Below are 23856 nucleotides of genomic sequence, written 5' to 3'. Positions count from 1 at the left end.
TTGTAGACTTCCAAACGTTGTAAACAGTTTTCAGATATTTTATCTTTATACTTAGTTAATGATTATCATCATGCAAAAAAATTATTTTGATCAAAGTTACCCCGCTGATCAAAGTTCCCCCAGTTTACGGTACCTCATCATCTTCAAAATTACTTTTATGGTGCCATTTAGCACAGATGGCATGAAAATTAATTACAGTAATTTTTGATAGGACTAAACTGATTTTTTTTACCTTTTTTTCAAAACCAAATATACTCAAAAAATGGATAATGGTGCTGCATACATTTAGGGGCAAAAATTATAAACAATTCTCAATATTTTTTTGGCCTCAAAAACAATTGAATTTTTACCTTCATGCAATTCCCTTAGTCCTCACGTTGTTCTTTTTTTCATGTTCTTTTTTTCTTCAAACTTAGCCATTTGATAGGGTTTTAAGTCATTTTTTCAATACGGGCTTTTTCATGGAAAATGACCCATTTTTTCAATATCCAAAAATTATCATCAAAAAACCATTAAAATAACACTTAAACCAAACTTAAACCAAGAAAAAAGTTGAACTTTCACATTAAACAACCCATTTGCTCCTAAATGCTGAAATTTGGTTAAGGGAGATGTTTGTTTGTGAGCCTTCAAAAAAAACAGATATTTTAAGATTTTAAAATAACATTTTAAGTCACATGAAAAATCTCCTAATAAAAACCAAATGTAGCTTATTTGTAACTCAATTTATAGGCTTTCAAACGTACCTAAACAGCTTTCAGATATTTTATCTTTATACTTAGTTAATGATGGTTATCTGAAAAAAAAAAAAATCATTTTGATCAAAGTTACCCCGCTGATCAAAGTTCCTCCAGTTTATGTTGGTTTTTTTTTCTGTTTTGGAACCGAAATATAATCGGTTTATGCCAATTTTAAATTCTTCAAATGAAATTTTCTGCTCAACAACTTTGTCGAAGAACTTAAATTAGTATCTTTTAGTTACAAGAACCAAAACAAAACATTTGGTACCTGAGGACCTGAGAAATTCATGAAATTTTTTTTAAAGGAAATAAGTTCAGAAAAATAAGAAAATTTAAATAAATTTTCGAAACATTTAAGATTTTAGTTTATTTTTTTTAAATTAAATTGAGAATAATAAAATTGAAATCTGAATTGCAACGCTCTATGTGTGGTAAAACGTTCAGGCTAAAAATGGTTGTACTCCATTTACCCGAAAACCATTGCCCAGAATGAAAAATCCCCAGAATTCCAATCGCTAGAAAGAACCATTCCCCAGAATTTTTTTTCCCCAGACGAACCATTCCCCAGAAAAATTTTCGCCAGAATGTACCATTTCCCAGAAATTTTTTCACCAGAATGAACCATTTACCAGAAATTTTTTCGCCAGAAGAACCATTTCCCAGAAAATTGAAAACATTTATCCCTACTAGAATTTAATAAAAAAAAAGGAATTGTTACAAAAAAATGGGGTTTCATAACTTAATTCTTTTGCGGCAAAGCCGCAACCAACGAGGATGAAGGGGCTGAGGCGACACAAAGCCGCCGAAGCTCCCAAATCCGAGGTGGCCGCCGACCCGCCGTCGGAAGCGGCGGCCCCATTACATTGGTCTAGGTCTGCCGGGGCTTCCTAGGTCTGCGTGAAAGCTAGGGGTGATCCCTTAGCCCCGTCCGCCACGCGACAGCGTGAAGGACAAAACGTCTTCCAAGTTCGAACGCGCAGCGTGAGGAGTCGGATACCAAAACGGTTTTTTAAAGGACCATGATAAGCATTGAATCAATTAAAGTACCCAAACCATAAACAAAGCACAATATTGGTTCTAAAATAAATTTAGTTGGAAAATTTCAAAGTCTTAGTTTCATTAAAAAAATCATTTTGAAAAAATTAATTTCGAATCATATGAAATATTCAAGAATTCATTAGAAAAAAAAACAAATAAAAATACTAGGGGAAAAAATCTGGGATTTGTGCCATTCTTGTAAATGTTCCATTCTGGGGAAAAAAAATTCTGGGAAATGGTCCATTCTGGGAAAAAAAATTTCTGGTAAATGGTGCATTCTGGGGAATTTTTTTCTGGGAAATGGTTCATTCTGGGGTTTGATTTCGGGTATTTGTCATTCTGGGAAAAATTCATTCTGGGCAATGGTTTTCGGGTAAATGGGATACAATCGCTAAAAATATTCGAGTGGAATTAACGAAGCAAAAATATATGAGACTTTTGAGCAAACCTTTTGAAACAATTGACCATTGAAAAAAAAAATCAAAATTTTGTACATACTTCAAAAAATAATGAACCGATTCATTCTCTTGAACATTAAATTTCACATTTTATTATATCAGCTATTAATCTTCAATTTCAAATCCGAGAAAAAGTTAACTATTTAAATACAAGGAAATTAAAAATGGCTAAACTTAACTTTGTTTTAGTTATTTCACATTTAAATGATTTAAGAAAACATACCAAACTATAATAAATCATTATAATGATGCTTGATTGAATAAGACGAAAAATAAATGTTGATAAGAATATGTTTTAAGGAAGAAATTGAGTCCTATAATGCGAATAATCGATTCAACGGATTCAAGCCCGACCTATAGAATGAAATTAAAAAAAATATAATTTAAGATAATTTAAGTACCTAATTTGCATGGAAATTATTAAAAATCGTGATTTTAGTGACCATATTAAAAAAAAGTAACTGGTGAGTGACCAGCTTAAAAAAGTGAAGAGGTTATTAAAAAGTGATCAACTTGTAGCCCTGGAGAGACATGCGGTACTCTTCTACACAATAATTCTTCTATATTCCTGAAACTGTCTCATATCAATTTAAGAACTCGATCTAAAAAAATTGTGGTCCGAGTGAAAGCCCAGTACAAATATTTTGTTAAAATGCATCATGAGGTTTTCTCAAACATATTAACAAATATATTAACATTTTCGTTGAAATGGTCAAAACTGGCTGCTTTCCCGTGTCCGTGAGTTCGAGCCCAAGAGTAAACATCGATCACAGCTAAGGAAAATTCTTGAGAAAATGTTGGCTTCTAGGCTGATAAAGGGTGTTCACGATGAAATTGCCACACACAAAGTTGATTTGCAAAATTCGAGTTTTCATCCGATTGCCATCAAATTTTCAGGGATTGAAAAATAACTATAAAACTTCATTTTATCATTTTACTCGTATTTTATTAACTGTCCATACGCAAATGCCCGCACCTTGGCCTTAACCCCAGCCATAAGATTCTGCACAACTTGTGAATCAACCGTTTTTTGCATGTAAACCCATACTTTCTTCAGCTCTTCGACCGTCTTCACTACCTCAGGCTGTTTAAGGAGGTACTGCTTCATAATCGCCCAGTACTTCTCGATAGGGAGCTCCGGAGTGTTGAACATTTTCGGCACGATTCACCTTATTGTCCGCATCCCGATCACGAGAGCATATCAAAAAAATAACTCAAACATATCTCACCAAGATATTTAAATCTGATTCAGTTATAATTAAGTACTCTAAATTTTCGATTTCAAGTTTCTCCAATCTGAATTATATCTTATTCTTATTGACAGACTTGAATGGGGTTGAAATAATTTTCAATGATAAAGAATTTTTTCGGGGTTGTCTCAAAATAAAATGATTATATCTTATTTTGATATATGTACAACTTTTTCTGAAACACGGACATCGAAGTCAACGGCCCAAACCGTGCATTAATGAGTTTCGCTCAACAAATCCATAAAATTGCATCTAAGTTTTGGGAAACTGAAAATGGAGCATGGGTTTAGTATATAATGTGGTTTATTGACATTCCACTGACAAATTTTCTCGAAGCACTCATATCTTGATAAGTTATAATTTTGTCCAATATCAAACTATGCTATCTGAATAAGATATAATCTTGAAAGGAGCATATTTAAAATTGATATAATTTAGCATAGATCGCATAGATTTTTTGATATAATTTGAGATATTTTAACATCCTACGAGTACTGAATATTGGATAGGAAAAAATTGGTATCAATATATCTCATTTTGATAAAATTTAGTTGTTCCCTCCTGATCGGGACCCGATCGCCACAGAGGTAGGGCGGAGGCACAAACAACAGCAGCAGCCCCCTGGTAGACCCCAGGAGGCGCCACAGAGGTAGGGCGGATTCACAAACAACAACATCAGCAGCCCCCTGGTAGACCTTAGGAGGCGCCACAGAGGTAGGCCGAAGAACGATAGTGGCGCTAAGGTGCTACCAATCGGCCCCAGTCGGAGGGCGGCCGAGCAGCAGCAGCGGCAGCGGCGGCCAAAATGGTGAGTACACGCTAATTCGGGGAAATGTGGGGGTGTTATGCCGAAATCATTTGAAGCCATTATTTTTTATTTACGTGGCGATGACCATAAAAGCCTCCACAATAAATGGCAATTCAGTACTCGTAGGATGTTAAAATATCTCAAATTATATCAAAAAATCTATACGACCATAGCTAAATTATATTAGTTTTATTATTAGTTGATATGCTACTATCAAGATTATATCTCGTTCAGATAGCATAGTTTGATATTGGACATAACAAATTATATCAAAATTTTAACTCATCAAGATATGAGTGCTTCAAGAAAATTTTCTAGTGGAAGGTCAATAAACCACGTTATTTGATAAAACCATGCGCCATTTTCGGTTTCCCAAAAATTTGAATCAATTATATGAATCTGTTCGAATCTCGTTAATGTATGGTTTGAGCCGTTGATTTCGATGTCCGTGTTTCAGAAAAAGTTGTACGTATATCAAAATGAGATAAAATCATTTTATTTTTTGACAATCCGAAAAAATTCTTTATCATTGAATATGAGCTCAACCCCATTCAAGTTTGTCAATCAGAATAAGATATAATTCAGATTGGAGAAACTTAAAATCGAAATTTGGAGTACTTAATTATAACTGAATCAGATGCAAATATCTTGGTGAGATACGTTTGAGTTATTTTTTTGATATGCTCTCCTGATCGGGGATTCCACTAGTAATTTTTCTCGAAGCACTTATATCTTGATAAGTTATAATTTTGATAGGTTTTGTTCTGCCCAATCCCGATCAGGAGGGAAAAACAAAATTATATCAAAATGAGATATTTTGATACTTATTTTTTTCTATCTAAATGAGTTATAATTCAGTACTCGTAGGATGTTAAAATATCTCAAATTATATCAAAAAATCTATACGATCATAACTAAATTATATCAGTTTTTGATATGTTCCTATCAAGATTATATCTGGATCAGATAGCATAGTTTGATATTAGGCAGAACAAATCCTATCAAAATTATAACTTATCAAGATATGAGTGCTTCGAGAAAAATTTCTAGTGGAGTGTCAGTAACCCACACTAATTGCTAAAATTATGCTCCACTTTTGGTTCTCCAAAACTTTGATTCAATTTTATGAATCTGATGAGCGAAACTCATTAAAGTACGGTTTGGGCCGTTGACTTCGATGTCCGTGTTTCATAAAAAGTAGTTCGTATATCAAAATAAGATATAATCATTTTATTTTAGGACAATCCGAAAAAAATCTTCATCATTGAAAATGAGCTCAACCCCTTTCAAGTCTGAATAAGATATAATTCAGATTGGAGAAACTTGAAATCGAAAATTTAGAGTACTTAATTATATCTGAATCAGATGTAAATATCTTGGTGAGATACGTTTGAGTTATTATTTTGATATGCTTTCCTGATCTGGATATCAAACTATGCTATTTGAACGAGATATAATCTTGAAAGGAGCATATTTAAAATTTATATAATTTAGCTATGATGGTATAGATTTTTCGATATAATTTGAGATATTTTAACATCTTACGAGTACTGAATAATAACTCGTTTAGATAGGAAAAAATTAGTATCAAAATATCTAATCTTGATATAAGGTACACCGGGGTAAGTGGGGACGGATTTTCATATAGTTCAACTTCAAACGCTCATAACTTTTCGAGATTTCGATGTATTTCTTCAACAATAAGTTCAGTGTGAGCCTTGATATGTTCTCTGTCAAAGCTATTAGAGAAAAACAGAATAATATGCTCTGACTTTTTTTTCCAGAGCAATCTTTGAAGTCCGGCCGTCGTCCTCACTTACCCCACAAACTGGGGTAAGTGGGGACGATGTTTTTTTACGCACGGATGCCTCAAATATCTTCAATATCTTTCTAATTTCGTTCATTTGTCATCATTTGTTGCTATTAACGTCTCTGTATAAGACTACAGTACAAAGGGCATAAGTAAACAATGTTTTTAAATGTTTATTTATCAGTGTTAAAAAAAATCATAAAAAGTGAACTAAACAGTGAAATGTAATCCTAAAATGAAGTAAAAAATAACAACAAAAACAATTCATGAATAAAAGATAAAAGAAACATAAACGGTTGAATTAACAAACTTTCTTGGAAAAAAAAAATCAATATCTTAATCGGTTTTTAGAAGATTTGATAGTATGTTCGGCCGCCCTTCTCAAGGCTTCTCGAGATGTTACAACCTCTGCTCCGTTGCAAACACGCTTCTTTTTCTTTGTCTCACTTGGCAGCTGCTTGACGAATCGCAAAAATATCTCCTCAAATGTTATTGAATTAGAAACTGAATGAGTTTCTGAGGAATCGTTTGAACTTATGGAATAAGGCAGGGCCACTGAAACCGAATGATCGTCAAATCCATGGAAGGATGAGTCACTAGGACAGTCTGGCAGTACATAACTAGTTCTGTGATTGGGCGTAGAATTTCTAATAACGGAAAGATCTGTGCAAATAGGTTGTTTTGAGATTTGAAACCGTTTCCAAGCCGAAATGTCGTATTTTTCGATTGGAATCACATTCTCGCAAAACGGATTGATTCCAGCCTTACTAAAACCATTGACGATTACTTTGCTGTCCAGAGCTGTCCAGATGCGGCTGATAATAGTTGAAAACGAGGATTTTGGGAGCTTTTTCCCGTAGTGTGTTCGTTGCCATTTAATTAGTTCGCTATCGTACATGCCTTTCAACGGTTTAAACACACTCAAATCGAACGGTTGTAGTAAATGGCTGCTATGTGCTGGAAGCTTGAGAATAACAACATTCTCGGATATTGCTAATTCTACTAACTCAAAACAAATGTGAGATGCATGTCCATCGTAGATTAGGACTACTGGCCTTTGTGTAGAGATACTTTTTAAAAAACTATTTTTGAAGTAGTTTTTAAAAGTATCCTTCTCCATCCAACCGTTCTTAGTTGCTGCATAAGTAGTGTTAGGAAACTCCTCGCTTGTAGCAACCCAGGCATCCCAAACGTGCTTACCTTTGAAAACAATTAAAGGAGGCAGCTTCTCCCCAGAAGCACTTCCACCCATCAAAACGGTAAAATTTTCACGGCCTGGTCCTGCAGTGACTCGATGTGCTGCTGTTCCTTTCTTTCCGACTACTTTCACACGTGAAGGATCGAGACAAAAACTAGTTTCGTCAATATTATAAATGCGTGACGGTGGTATACCTTCGGTAACCTCTTTGAGCAGGTCGAAATATTCGGAGATTATGAATGGGTCTATACTTTTCTTACGAGCTACCTCGACAGCTTGGGGGCGTTTTTGCGATAGTCCATGTCTTTTTTTCAAACCAATGAAAAAATCAGCTCCGGGAATCCCATCTTTGAAGGGAGTCTTTAAGTTATTTTCAACAACATATTGTCGAATGGCTTCCAGAATCTCTGGCTTGGATAGTCCGAAGCCCCACTTTTCAAGCGTTTTTATACAATTGGCCAATCGCAATTCGACATCCTTATTTAGTGCCGTGCATCGTCCTTGGGTGTCTCTTTTACTTCCGCGGATTCCACTGGCCCGATTATGAAGCGTCGATTTTGGGATACCATATTTTTCCGAAGCGCCTTTAAGGGAGAGCACTCCGGATTTAACGGCATTCAAGGCAAGGACCATGTTGATTTCCGTGTAGGTCTCCCCCCTTTTCGTTTTCCGGACATAATGGCGAGTCATGTCAACTAAAAATGACGAATTTGCATCATTTGAATGAAAATATGGAACGGAAATCATATCGTCCCCACTTACCCCAGTGTGATCGAAAATTCGATTTTGTGTATTTTCTTCAGTTTCGGACTTTATTTAACGAATTTTCTTGTTTTTTCTTCTCACAAACCTAAATTACTAATCACTTTTTGAAACCTATAAAAAACCGAATAGTTTCAACTCGTTTTTGGATGAAAACAATCAATTTGAAATTTGCCGTATTCACCTCGTAGGCAGAGTTAAAAACACTAATGTAAACAAAAACAAAGTTTTGTCATCAAAAGTTGCCAGAAAAAAAACTTTTTCCGCAGTAACATGTAGCAGACATATGTGCTTAACTTTTGCATTCATTAGTTTTTGAAAATAGTGTATCGTTGTTTTTTAATAGCTGCCGTCCCCACTTACCCCGCGTCCCCACTTACCCCGGTGTACCTTAATTTAGTTTTTCCCTCCTGATCGGGATACCACTGCAGCACGCCCTTGGAGTAGTATCATGAGCAGTGATGGTAAATTTCGCCCATCACGCTTGACCCGACCAGTTTTGTTTCATCAAACGACTGGCACTGTTCTCAATTGACGGAGCCTCACTACTCGCATGACGGATAAAGCATGACAACAACCAACATTTCTCCATCATCGACTGGCGAAGCTCCTACACAAGGTCAAAATTTTTCCTGAGAGTGACTGGCAAATCTCTTCACACTTCAATCGGCTGCTGACGGCAGGTACAACTAATTGAACGACTTGCTGGCAAAGAGCAATAATAGCAATAAAAAACCGAAAACGGGCTTGCTGGCAGAAGCAACAATAATAATAAATTCTTTTCTTTTTCGTCTTCGGTCGTCTTCGGCTTGCTGGCAGGAGCAACAATAATAATAAATGCGTTTCTTTTTCGTCACCGGTCGTTTGAATGCGATTGCTTGACTAGGTCATTCTTTTAGCTTCAAATGACTGGGGAATGAATGACTGGCAAACGAAGTACTGGTCGTTAAGGAACAGTCAATTGAGTTTGACGGACCAAGAGGCTTCACAGTCACAGCTTCACGCCTCATGACGATGACTTTTGCCAAACCTGATCATGAGGCCAAATCCGGCCAGAAGATTATTGGGACGTTGTGGGCCTTCAGGAGAGTAAGCAGCCGCTTTTGGAGGTACTCTTTCAGGTACACTTGTCCGTTCATCGTGTCCTGGGTCACGAAAGGTGCACTCCGCTTCCCGCACGTGCAGACGGCTTGCCAAACCAGGATTTTTTTTCGCAAATTTGGACATCTTCTGAGTGTTGACATGCTTCGGAACGCTGAACTTATTCTTGGTTGTGAAAAACAGCTTGCCGGGGATTTGTTTGAAGTCGGCCTTCACATATGTTTCGTCGTCCATGGTGCAGCATTCAACTTTCGTCGTACAACTTCCTGGCACAGGTTTTGGCGGACTTATTCTGCTTCTCGTCGCGATTAGGGGTCTTTTGTACCTTGAACGTTCAAATCCCAGCCTTAGTTTTGGTGTTCGGGACAAAACTTTGGCTTTCATGCTGCTCTAAGCCACATCCCGAACGGAGGCGTTCGGGTTCTGGTTGAAGGCCCCAACTACGCGGTTGTGATTTTTGGACTTGTACGGAATATTTTTCCTCAACTTCTGGGCTTCTAATCGGTGGTCAATCGTTCCTCGAACCGCTTAATCACTTGCGACACCGTGGAATTCGCGATTTCCAACGTTTTAGCGATGCACAGTGGTCCGAAATGGCTAAAAGTGGAACTTTTTTCCTAGCGCCTCTGTCTTTCATCTAATGTCTTAAGTGTCTTTAGAACATTTGCTTCTTCAAACATGCTTCATAACTTGAAAGTATCAAAAGTTAGTTAAAGTCCACTATAAAAAAATTGAAAATTCTAACTTTTTTATTTCAATAGATGGAACTCTACTTTATACTACAAAGTTAAAGAATACGTAAAAATATGAAACTTTGTTGAATACATAAAAACTGTATCTCTTTTCAGACCAGAGTTATAAAGGTTTTCTTTTAAAAGTTATTTAAAAGTTAGTTTTTTAAACTTAACTATAGTAAGATGAAGATTTACATGAAAAAGATGTTTTGATTATTTGTTGGGGCATTTAAATTACACGTTTTGAACAAGATTTCAACATTCTACGACGTTACCTAACCAACTTATTGCAACTTTAAGTTTTATTTTTACTCAATTTCACGAGCGTTTATTGCAAAAACGTGCAAGTGGATTTTTAAAACTAATAAACCACATTGAAGCTTGAACTAAGTGCAACAAATTGGTGTTGGCGCCATTTGTCTCCACGCGCTCATATTTGAACACAACTAGCATACGTTTGATGTGTTTTGCGTGTTTTCATACAAAAATTATTTTCAACTGCCTTCTGCCTTCGTTCTGCATAGAATCTGCGTAGCCTGGAAATCAATTTTTCCATTTTTTGTATGGAAACACGTAAAACACATCAAATATATGCTTGTTGTGTTCAAATGTGAGCGCGTGGAGACATATGGCGCCAACACCAATTTGTTGCACTTAGTTCAAGCTTCAATGTGGTTTATTAGTTTTAAAAATCCACTTGCACGTTTTTGCAATAAACGCTCGTGAAATTGAGTAAAAATTAAACTTAAAATTGCAATAAGTTGGCTAGGAAACGTCGTAGAATGTTGAAATCTTGTGCAAAACGAGTGATTTAAATGCCCCAACAAATGTTCAGAACATCTTTTTCATGTAAATCCTCATCTAACTATAGTTAAGTTTAAAAAACTAACTTTTTAATAACTTTCAAAAGAAAACCTTTATAACTCTGCTCTGAAAAGAGATAGAGTTTTAATGTATTCAACAAAGTTTCATATTTTTACGCATTCTACAACTTTGTAGTATAAAGTAGAGTTCTACCTATTGAAATAAAAAAGTTAGAATTTTCAATTTTTTTATAGTGGACTTTGACTAACTTTTGTTACTTTCAAGTTATGAAGCATGTTTGAAGAAGCAAATGTTCTGAAGACACTTAAGAGATTAGATGAAAGACAGAGGCGCTAGGAAAAAAATTCCACCTTTAGCCATTTCGGACCAATGTGCGATGGAACGACGCGAGAGATCCTTGTCCATCGATGATGAATGCACAAGATTGTTTATCACGCACGAGCTGTTCTTTCGGCTCCATTTCCGCGAGTTTTAATCACAGATCTTTAAGTTTTGCAGGATGTAAATAATGCACTATGAACTAAATCCACCCAAATTTTCGGTAAATTCTATCCAACGGTTCAAAGTTAGAGCTATTTCATAGTGAGGCAATTTCATTTCAGACACCCAATAGATTTTCTCAAAATCCACAAAATTATTAATACTCGTCAATTAATACCTTAGCAGCAGCATGTGAGTTGTGAATAAAATTCTACATAGTCTGGATGCAAAAAAAATCTTGAGAATTCTCTATTTAGACCTAAAAAAGGCCTTCGATACCATAGATCACTTCAATAGCTTCTTTAAAACCCACGTCCACAGATAATCATACCCTTTATGCATCAAAATATGTTGATGGGACATCAAATTGACGTCGTCAAACTTAGTTTTTAATGAAAAATCTAATGAAAACGTAGGTATGTGAATTTATAGTTTTTGATAAATTTTTGATACCTTCAAAACCATTACGCATAAAAACATCAATTGCAGTAATTTCTGCATCTGTTGAAACTCATTTTTACATTTTATCTGAACATAAATATACTGCATATATTTAGGGGTGTCATAATTATCATAAAAAATAAATGTTTGGATGAATTAAATTTAAATGTTGACAAATGCGTGATGCAAAAATATCATATTCCAGCACATGTAAACGAGATTTACAAGGTGTCTCTTCGATTTGCATGTTACCCCTGATAGGTAACTGAATTATAAATTTTTTAACACCAGTAATCTTGGTACAGGATGGGTAACGTTTTTTTCGGTATCGACAAATTTTAAAATTTCTACATTTATTGGAGATTTTTTTTATTGTGAATGAAAATAAAAAACTTTAAAATACCAATTCAAGATGTGAGAAATTATGTCATCATCATTTTGTTGTTATTAAAAGATAACTAGATTACATCATATAAAATTAAAAATTATAACAGGGCTGTTGTATACAAGTGTTGCATTTAACCCCGCTGTTGCATGATGCCCCGTTTGACGGTACGCATTTGCTTCTGACTGTCGGCGTACTACAAGGGAGTAACTTTGGACCACAGCTATTTCTTTTGTACATAAACGACTTACTGAAGCTTGGCCTTAAAGGAAAACCACGACTCTTTGCAGATGACATATCGTTGTTATAATTCACCAATAATCCTGGTGAAGTCGTTATTTAAATGAAACACAATTTACAACTGCTTCAAAAATTTTTCTCTCACCAAAACGAAATTTACCGTTTTAAACTCTCGGAGGTAGTTACCACCAAGTATTGACCCCATTTGTTGGTTAATTCCGAAGTAAATACTTCAGATTTTCCACAGACAGCTTCTTTAAATCTTCAATACCTTTACAAAGATGTCATTACTCCCACGATTGTGGACCGTAAAATCGTCGATTATCCTCCAATCTTTCGTCATGCTGGACTACCCGATTAGACATCTACATATGATGGATACACATTGGCGACGTGACGTCGCCTTACCTTCGATTTCCTAGCATCACAGTACATGAATTTGCCAGTCTACATTTCAGCGTTGCTATAGAATTCAATGGACTTTGTCTTCTGTATCCGTTGAAGCATGGTTCCGGCTTTCCATACATGGACTTGATAAGCTATCAAATTACACATCAAGTCAATCGAAGACTGTTTTGTTATTCTTTTGCTATTTGAACTTTACATATTGAAATAATCTTATGTTGAGATTTTTTAAAGGATATTTGTTGAGATTATTAAGTAATGACATAAAAAAAAAAATTATTGCAAAAATATTCAAAAACTATAAAGCCAAACACCAAGTAAAAATTTGTCATCGATATTGATTTCTTTCTCTATCTATTTAAGTAAAACAAACTGAACTTGCTATCAAACAGATGAAAAATGTTTGCGGATACAAATATAATCGCAGTAATTAGCAGCACACATTTTATCAAACTGATAACTTGCTCTACACATACACAATGGCAGGAGGAACGACACCCGAAGCATCATTCGGACATAAACATATGTACGATTAACCGATAAATTAGCATTCAACCGGGGAGGACTAGTTATCTTCTTGTTCCGGGGCATCGACGCCAGTTTGGACGATCCTATCCAGGGAAGCCTTACGGGCCAGTGCTTTGGTGATGATGGACATTGGCACGGCACTTATCAGGGCGTAGCATCCCAGCACAACGAACCCTAGCACGAGGATGGACAGACACGCTCGGCGGACGTTTGGGCGCACAATCATTTGGAACGATTTGAGAGGGTGGCGGTGCCAGTTGAACGATGAAGTCGGCCGCCTGGGAATACAACGGAATGATTACAGTTTATTGTCATTCGATGTTACGCAGTTATGTTGAAAGTTTATGTATAATGCAAATAGTTAAGTTTCACTCAAACAAGCCAAGTGTTAAATTGCCCAGTTTTGGTATTACGTCGCATAAGTCAAGTCGCCAACAAAAAGTTAGGTGTTAGTGGATAAAGAATTTTGTGCCAAATACATTCCATAGTCACTAAGTTTTGTTTATCTCTTTCACTTTTGTTCTTGACTTATAAATATTCTTAATTATTTTAGAAACATTTGAACATCTTCAAATAACTTAACACATTACGGAGCATGAGAAAAATCATACCCTGAAAACTCCAAAATTAGGCATTCTATAGGTGTCTTGAAACCAGTGGAGCAAATTCTACCAATTTTATTATTTTGAGTACCTTTTAAACTGGGGGAACTTTGATCTCTTTTTTCATTCATTTTTGAAATTTTTTGGAAGGGGTTGCTTTTTCGTAACCCCTAAAAGCTTTAAAACACTTACTGAGGTGAAGAGTATTAAACATGATCATTGATTGCAGTTAATTCAAACGAAACTGGTGGTAATAATTAAATGTTTGTTACAAAACCAGACTTCGATTTTCGGGGTAACTTTGATCACTGTGGTTTTTGCGTATCTCAACATCATCAAATTTATTGTTTTGATGCCATTAGCAAAGAAAGCTCAAAACATCGATATCCGTAATTTTTTTTTGGACGCAATTGAATTTTTCATCGTTTTCTTTCAAAAACAAATATACTCAAAAGATGGACAATGTTGCAGCATACATTTAGGGGCACAAATTATAAACATTTTTCAATATTTTATGGCCTCAAAAACAACTGAAATTTTACCTTCACGTAATTCCCTAAGTCCTCACACTGTTCCCATGATCTTCTTTTCTTCAAACTTAACCATTTGATAGGGGTTTTAGCCATTTTTTCTATACGGTCATTTTCATAGGAAATGACCGTTTTTTTCACCATCCAAAAATTATCATCAAATGACCATAAAAATAACACTAAAACTAAACCTACACCAAGAAAAAAGTTGAAATTAACATTCAACAACCCATTTGTTCCTAAATGCTGAAATTTGATCAGGAGAGATGTTAGTAAATATGTGAGCCTGCAAAAAACGAGGTATTTCAAGAATATAAAATTACATTTTAAGTAACATCAAAAATCCTCTAATAAAAACCAATTATAGCTTATTTGTAACTCAATTTATAGGCTTTCAAACGTAGTTAACAGTTTTCACATATTTTAACTTTATACTAAGTTAATGATGATTCTCTGCAAAAATTTCATGTTGATCAAAGTTTCCCCAGTTTACGGTAATCTAAATTGTTGTGTTAAACTTTGGAGAATAAAGTTTCTTTATCAATTCGTTATCTTATTTTAATCGCCGCTGGGATAAATTCTTATTTAATTTTTGGCATTTCGGCGAGTTGTGAAAATTCAAGGTAGAATATTTAGAAAGAACATGAAAGTATTATAGGTGGAAAGATCAAAGCTAGAGCGCTTTGGGTAGAAGAAATTGAATAGTTGGTGAAAATGTGAGCAGCGCTTTTGTTTTGTGAACAGCTTTTGAACTACTTGCGTGATTTTTTGCCGCGCGCCGTTTCAATGTTGATAGGAAGCGATGAAACCCATCGCATTCCTACCCACATTGAAACACGGACGGGTCGAACACATGAGATTGTGTCCGACCGGGCAAAAAATCACCCAAGCAGCGCTCACATGTGTTGTTCTATTGCTTGGCTAAAGAAGGGGGGAAATGGGATAACAAAAATTACAACACAATTACCACGATGCATTTGGCAAAAAAGTAAGGCATCGGATGGATAATATGCGAATACAAAAGTAGCAACCATCCGATGTACCGTCAAACGGGGCATCAACACCACACTGAATCAATTTTTAATTTAATGCATTGTAACAAAGTTATCTTTTAATGATAACAAAATGATAATGACATAGTTTCTCGCATCTTAAGCTAGTTTTTTAAAGTTTTTTTTTATTTTTATATAAAATTTGAAAAATCAAGCATTAAATGTACAAATTTTAACACTTTTCGATGCTGAAAAAAACTTTACCCAGTATGACGGATTGGCTTGATAATATTATCTACAAACTTTTTACTGGTTTCCACATGCTATACCAACACTGTTGGTGTAAAAATATTTTTCGAACAATCACAAATTTTTTTTAAATAAATATTTTTATATTTTAGTTAGGTGTATGGGGTAAAATGCAACAAAATGCAAATCAAAGAAACACCTTGTAAATCTCATTTCCATGTGCTGGAATATGAATGTTTTGCATCACGCGTTTGTAAACATTGAAATTTCATTCATCCAAACATTAATTTTTATTATTTCAGCTTTTAGAATTTTTCATATTATCATTAAACCCCTAAATGTATGCAGCACTCTTATTTTCAGAAAAAATGTGAAAATTAGGTTTCACAGACCAAAAAATTACTGCAATTGGTGTTTCCATGCGTAATGGTCTTTAAGGCATCGGAAATATATTAAAAACTTTAAATTTTCATACGTGTTCATAAGATTTTTCATTAAAAACAAAGTTTATTGCAAGTTACCCCATTTTCTAAGGAGGGTGAAAATCGCATGTTTTTAGAAAATTAAAAATAACTGAAGAAACCAATAATTTTTTTAACTACGCCAATTTGATGTCCCATCATCCTTAAAACTTTTGATGCATAAGGGGTAGGATTAACTATGAGCATAAGTTTTTTAGAAGCCATTGAAGTTGAAAATTGTTGCGTGTTGCCCCAGTTGACGGTACCTAAAAAAGTAGCACGCATCGATAGAATTGGCTTAGCAATAGAACAACACATGTGAGCGCTGCTTGGGTGATTTTTTGCCCGGTCGGACACAATCTCATGTGTTCGACCCGTCCGTGTTTCAATCAGATCCCTGCAACGTTACACGATTTGTCTATGTATCGTGTGACCAACATCTTTTGAATATGTGCTCGTGAATCTCATTTTTAAGCTTTTTTTCCTCAGATTTAAGCTTTTTTTGCCTTGAGAGCATAGGAGATGGAAGCTCAAATCTGAAGAAAAAAGCTCAAATCTGTCAAAAAAGGGGAAATCTGAGGGGAAATCTGAGAGATGTGCTCCATATGGTTTGTATAGCATTGCCGGGAAGTGGTTTCAATGTGGGTAGGAATGCGATGGGTTTCTTCATCGCTTCCTATCAACATTGAAACGGCGCGCGGCAAAGAATCACGCAAGTAGTTCAAAAGCTGTTCACAAAACAAAAGCCCTGCTCACATTTTCACCAACTATTCAATTTCTTCTACCCAAAGCGCTCTAGCTTTGATCTTTCCACCTATAATACTTTCATGTTCTTTCTAAATATTCTACCTTGAATTTTCACAACTCGCCGAAATGCCAAAAATTAAATAAGAATTTATCAATTCGGTACATTTGAGTTATGCCTCTTAAAGTAGCACACTAGCGGCAAGCGAAAAAACAAGATTTCTCGTATTTGGTCAGCAATGTGTCTTGAACAGCTTCGAAGAATGAAATATTAAAACATACACAATTTAAAAAAAACATGGATAAGTGTTCCTAATTTGGCATGTGTGCTTGATGTTAACATACCGTTTGATTTTGACAGTTTGTGACGTTATTTTCGACTTATCACAAATACAAAAAAATTGACAATGTAATGGATCATCTGAACTTTAATCATACATACAATCCAGTTTTTTTACTCCTAAGATTTTAAGTAAAAACCGGTTTGTTTCAAAGTATGTCCAAATTGAACGGAATTCTTAGCATGTTTCTTAAAAAACACTGTTTTATAAATGGAAGATATAAGCTAGATTTTTTAATCGATTTTTATTGAAAATTTTCGTCGGATTGTCAATCACAATGATTTTTGTAATTAGACTGTTATAACTCTGGTTTTTTTCAAGTAAAAACTAAAAAATTGCTATGTTCACTATTAGGAACACTTTTTTCAGTGTGTTCCTAATGTTGGGCACAGTCAAAGTTTTCCAAAGCATATTGAAGTTATAGCGTGTTTTTTAAATGAATATGATTGACGTAAAGTTGTTAAAACTAATTTTATCTTAACTTTATTTTCAAGGAACTGTAAAAAAATGGTTATAACTTAAAACACGATAGTGTTTTTAAAACTTTAGTGCATTTCAAAGCTTTATCTATATGTCAAAAATATTTTTCCGAAAGAATAGTTTTATAAAAAACCCCAAGAAGTTCTGGAAATAGACATGAAGCTTCACAGCTACAATTGAATTTAAGGAAGCTTTTAATAAAAGTCATATATATGTCCATTCCAAAAGAAATACTTATTCATATTCGTGACTTGATGGGCATGGGCATTTTACAAAAGTTCTAAGGAAATCGTTGTTCAAAAGTTCAAAAGAACTGATTTGAACCATTGAACCATTTGAAATAACAACGAATTGATTTTAAAATAACATATCATGATGTTTAAATTACTACAGTAGGAGAAAGTTATCCTGGATGTGCCTTTTGCGTTAAATGCGCCTGCAGCCGTTCCAAAAAACAAATCTAATCTATGCATTTTGAGGGTGGTACGCTTTGAACATCAGGTATGTAAGAGATTTATGAATATACAAACTAAAAATTTTCAAAAAAAAATTGTTTAGACAATCCTTGACGTAATTTTTTTACCTTTTTTAAATGATCAAAGTAATTTGAAATTTAAAAATTATACGTACTGAAGCACAAAACGAAAAATTGGGTTTCCAATTTAATTGAACAGAGAATATTTTTGAAGGCCCATTCATGTTTGTAAAATTTCACTTTCCAAAAACAGGAAACACGGAATAAATTTGAGATTTTTATCATTTATACTTTGAATCTAGGCTCTAATTAACATCCCAAAAGAGATCAGAAGTTCTCAAAACTGATTTTCTAAAGTTTTTAAATGGATGAACGGCCTTGTCGTATAAATAATATCAGTTTCAGGCGATTTCAATCAAATTTCCCTGAAATATTGCTAAAGAAAGTTTTTTTTCTAACAACATCAATGAGCGCATTAAAACTGCACAATTTGAGGTTCGACAATTGAGACAACTTTTACAATAAAATCGTTTTTTCGAGAAAGGAATTTCGACAGGAAATTTCATTTATTAAGATTAATCACCGTGATTTATGTTTTGGAATTAATTTTTACGGCCTTATCGGTGAATGTTCTGTTCTCATAGTGAGAACATGTCAAGAATTGAAAATTATAGATGGATAGAAGAAGATTAGAAGAAAATTATAGGTGTTGAAAATGAGCGGGTAGAAATTTTTAAGAAGCATTTTCACCACATACTTAACTTTTGTTCAATCACGGATCAACTATTTTGAAATGTTAGAATCGGACAGGGTTGAGTCTAACACAACACAATAGTTGATCTTGCGTGGTTCGCACCGCGAAACTTGCAGTGCGAACGAACAAAAGGAAAGCATGTTCCAATGTATAGAACACAGTTGTCTGTCCCTGTGTATTTAGAAATTTTGTACACATATTGCAATAATGATTGAAGAGCAACAGGAAAACTTCTAGGAGTCTGCTACAAACCAGGATAATCGAAATTTGTCACATGCATGGGTGGCAAAACTCCTCAGATCGGCTTGTCCAGTGAAAGAGAGTGCCATTTTTTTCGTCTGCTCCCCCAATCGGTGCGGGGAGAGATAAATCGCACTGAAATTGGGAGTGAGATTGTCAACACATAAGAGTGAGCGAGAGCATTCATATCCGCTGATGAAGAGAATTCCCTTCTCCGGAAAAATCTGTTGCGCAATGTGCTGAGGAGAATTCGAGAGCTAACTCAGTTTATTCTTGGTACGTTCACGAGAAAAGATGCTACTTTACGAATCAAAGCTCCCAGCGGTGTCCTGATTTTCTAGAAGCCGTCCTTATCTTTATTGCAATTGATTTTGCAATAAAAACAGTTTAACCTCTTAAACCAATGGTAATCTTCGGTTCAGATGATATTAGAACGGTGTTTTTCGGTATAAACAAAAAGCCACCTAACTTCATATCTCTTCTGCTGCATAAATGAAGGCGTCTACTGCACCGCTATTTCGCCTTAATTTATGCAATCTAAGAAGAGCTGCATTTCATTTCCACCAATCTACTGGGGTCCTGAAAAATCCTGGTTTTTGTTCTTCGCGGTGTCCTTTTTGATGAAACAACCTGTCACCTCTTCTTCGAACGCTACCTTTTGCAAAAAAAAAATTCAAAACTGCTAACAGCAGTAGGCATGGTAGCGGAGTAGAAATTGCTTATATTTTTTCTACGTTGTGTGGTGGGAGTCTAAATAATTTTTTCCTTCTTTACTCTGAGGTGTATGACTGAAACACAGGGCGCTCTTTGTTTAGAATTCTCTTTCTCCCACTCGGATGCAAATGCTCTCACACTTGCCGTCCGAGTCACTTACAGCTCGTGTAAACTCGGGTAACGAGTGGAGCACGATCAGCGAAAGAGGATTACACTCGGAAGCCGAACTGAAAACAGTGTTGGTTGCTCCCGGCTCTTTGTTTTTTGAGAAGAGCCGACCAACCCTGGTCACATGTAATGGGCGATGATAGTCCAAAGGTTCTCAATTCGTCCTCAAATCGAAAACCAATTTGAGAAACCTCCACGCGGAATTGAAAACTAAAATAAATCTTATTAAAATACGCTATAAACTTATTTGTATTCATTACTTTTAATTTTCTACTTATTCAATGTTGAAAAAAAAAACAAGTTTTAAAAGTCCAAATTGAAAAATGAAAAGTTTTATTTTTTATTAGCTTAACATGCACTACTTTCTTCAAAATTGACATAAACGAATTTGATGAAATATTTTAAAAGGAATGTTTTCTCTGGTCATATTTATTCCAACAAAACATTTTGAAAGTAATGATAAAAGTATGTTTCAAGAATTTTCTCATTAAACTTATAAGAAACATAACCATATACAGAATCAGGAACAAATAATGTAGTTTTGGGTACGCTGATGCACTTTTCCTTTATATGTCCAAATTAGGAACATCGACACACTTAAAAAAACAGTTATCGAAAATTAAAGCTTAAAATGATTATTTCAAACTTCAAACGAGTGCATAAAAGAATTTGGAAATTAGTTACCAAAAAATGTTAAGTCTTACAATTGAAGATTTGGCTTACTCTTATCAAATCTAAAAATCCCTGAAAATATAGCTAAATTAGACACACCCACCTTACGAAAGCATTAGATTTTCCTTAAAGTACACAAAAGAGAATTAGTGCCTTAATATCATTCATTGAAAGTGTATTGAGATCTAGTGAATGAGAAATGAGCATTTTCTTTTTTTTTCTAAATATTTTTCCAACGAAAAATGTAGAATGGAGTCTTTTTCTTCTTTTTTGTTATGCGAGAAGAGTAGATAATAGGAAATTTCAAGCCCTCTATTAGGAAAATTTCAAAAAACCTATTCACATAAAAATGTTGTAAATATCATGACCTTTTTTGAGTTATTTTTAATAAACGCGTTGAGCACGCATGTCGATCAACCATCAGTGTAGGTTGCTATTCACTTTTATTTTAGTACATTTAATTTTTACTCTCGGATCACCAGTGTACATAATATTATTAAAGAAGATATTGGTATTAAAGTTTTGTGATATTAAAGTTATTATTTATTTTCAGACGTAAATGACATCACTCACTATCATCTACAATCAACATATCTCTATCTCTGTCCCAGGGGCGGTCCTAGAGTTGGCTTCTGGGGGGGGGGGGGAGGGGGGGGGGGATATTCCAAATTTTCAAAAATCAGTCAATATGAAGGACCGTAATATCTGATGAAAAAAAATCATTTTGAAAAAGCGAAAAGAGAGGGAGGGGTGGCGGGAAGGGGGCTTGTTTGAAGGTCTGCCACTTTCGAATGAGTGCAATGTAAGCTGCACACTGCTCCTCCTCCCCCACTTCCATTTAATTGAACAAAATCAGATGTATTTCGAAAAATATGAAATAAGAGAAGAACAATGAAATCTTTTAACAATATTTATAGAGCAACCAGCAAATCTATAATATTCACTGCAAAAAAGTTAATAAAAAAGAAAATTGTTATAATTTGTATATCTGGTAGTTTGAAATTGTCAAATTCAAAGATCTTTAAAGAATTTCTTGTTATAAATGTCATTTTACAAATGAAAAACATACACACGTTGTTGAGCTTCTGAATATTAGTGCTAAACCAAACAAAAAGTATAGTTTTGAGATAAGTTTTAGTTTATTGTTGCAAAGCATTTAAAACTGATTAATGGAGATTAAATTTTTCATTGGAGAAATTTACTGAATAATGATTTGGAAATTTCGAAATATTATTTTCAATTTGGAAACACAATGCTTGTTCAAAATTCTGGTTTTGATTTTTCAAATTCTCAATATTAAAAATCAACACTCAAAATATAAATATAGTTTGATATAAGATTATCTACATCAGATACTGAAGTATGAAGCTTCTGGAATTTAACTTTAATGGATTTGCTCTTAAATTTCAGGTTATAATACAAAATTTTTAATTTGAATTGTATTGAAACAAATGAAAAAGCAACAAATAAATTATAAAGAAAATGAAAAAAACGTTTTTTTTTTCTTTATGTATGTAGGTAATTATTCATAATTCCAAACTCTTGAAATGATATTGATTTATAATAATAAAAAAAACATAGAAAGAAGCCATGAAGGGTTAATTTAGTGAAGAGTGTTTATCAATTTCAATTGAAATAACCAAACTTTCAGACGTAGAGTATCAAACTTTAAACTGGATTTTAACTTAAAATTTCAAAATTATTATGTGGATAAGCTGAAAGCAGTTTCGGCGATATAATTGGTGTATATCTTGAAATCCAGTAGTATAAGTCAAAAGTCACTAAAAGCTCTTTCCTTGATGCATTGCCTTGTTGCCGAAAAAATAATCGATTGATAACGGGAAAATTTTAATCTACAGGGCAAAAAATAAAACATAGGCAAACTGATTCTGGAAAATTTTTGGGTCCTTAACTCGATTTTTTGTCAGAAAACTAATAAGTTTAGAGTTTAATCGATCAATGATAACTGATGAAGCAACTGACTTACATGAACAACAAATAATTATTTTGAATCTATAAATTATCTTTTATTCATTGATCGATGCAGATTTTAGGGGAGAACGCCACTAAGTGGCAAATTCCCGAAAAAAACGATACTGATATTGTTCCTAAAAAACAACGATTTGAAAAAAAAAAATAGATTGAACAATTTTTTAATTCTATAACTTTGTCGTCCAGAAGTCACCGTAAATTACCTACAGTCTTCAGAAAAATTGATCATGAAGTTGGAACCTTTTTTCTTAATCTCTTTGATAATGTACACAATTATTTTAAATAAATTTTAACTTTGTATTTCCAAAAGTTATGCCGAAAAACAGAGCAGATAGAAAAATACAAATTTGCATCCGGTCAAAGTCAGTTTTCAAATTATTTGCACTTCGGAAAATATGAATTTTGTTTCCTTGTGTTATAATTGTGAATGCAGATTTCGAGTTTTGAAGATGAATTTAAATCTCTTTCTTAAAACACAAAACGCTTCATATTGAAAAAGCTTTTATAAATAGTTTTTATTCCTTTTTAGCTCTAAAAACTCATAGGGAACGCAAAAAATAACAAACACTGCCCACAATTTCTCTTTAGGTTTATTGTTGCTCTGGAATCTCTTGTGTTTTATTAACGCATTAACTTGAATTAAGAAATCTTTAAAAGGTTTTTAAAACTTAAACTGTAACTACAAAAATTTAAAAATTTCATTTTCAATTTCTGATTGGTAGTATGTACTTGAAACTTTTCATCCATTATATGAATGCTTGATGTGATAGATTTCAAACCAAGTTAAATAAAATTGGTTCTATTTTTTTTTGAATTTCTTAATATAGGTTAGTTTTAAGTTTCATAATTCATATTTGAATGATGTAAAATCGAGGGAGAGATGAATTCGTGCAAGTGAATCTGTGATTCAAAAACTCAATTGTTATTTTGTAATCTAATTATGGACTCCTTGTAAACGCAAGTGAGAATAGTACTGCATTGGATTTTGGAATAATATAGACATCATTTTGTAAAGATTTAAAATTGTCAATTAACCAACTGTAACCAAATGATAAAATACAGAACTGGAAATGCTAATTTATATTTGAATTTCAGATCCGTCTAATCATTTTATTCTTGAAGTTAGTTTAATTATAATATTTGGTCCCGATTCCTTCGGTTTTTAAGATATTTTGAACTACAATTAAAAATTATGATGAGGAAATTTCCGTTGTCGTTGTTTATTACGATTGAATTTAT

General features: G+C 34.0%; 1 protein-coding gene across 1 annotated transcript in view; it reads right to left on the bottom strand.

Moving 5' to 3' along the window:
* Positions 1-13167: 13167 nt before the first annotated feature.
* Positions 13168-23856, bottom strand: part of LOC129752815 (fer-1-like protein 6) — a 58930-nt gene continuing 48241 nt past the window's right edge. The window contains exon 19 of the mRNA XM_055748594.1: positions 13168-13481. Within this exon, the coding sequence (XP_055604569.1) occupies positions 13241-13481 (241 nt within the window). The 3' untranslated portion in view covers positions 13168-13240. The remainder of the gene's footprint in view (positions 13482-23856) is intronic.

This window comes from Uranotaenia lowii, chromosome 3, assembly GCF_029784155.1.
Source record: "Uranotaenia lowii strain MFRU-FL chromosome 3, ASM2978415v1, whole genome shotgun sequence".
Classification (NCBI taxonomy): Eukaryota; Metazoa; Arthropoda; class Insecta; order Diptera; family Culicidae; genus Uranotaenia; species Uranotaenia lowii.
The sequence above is the reverse complement of the archived record's forward strand: the minus strand, read 5'-3'. Positions and strand labels throughout refer to the sequence as shown.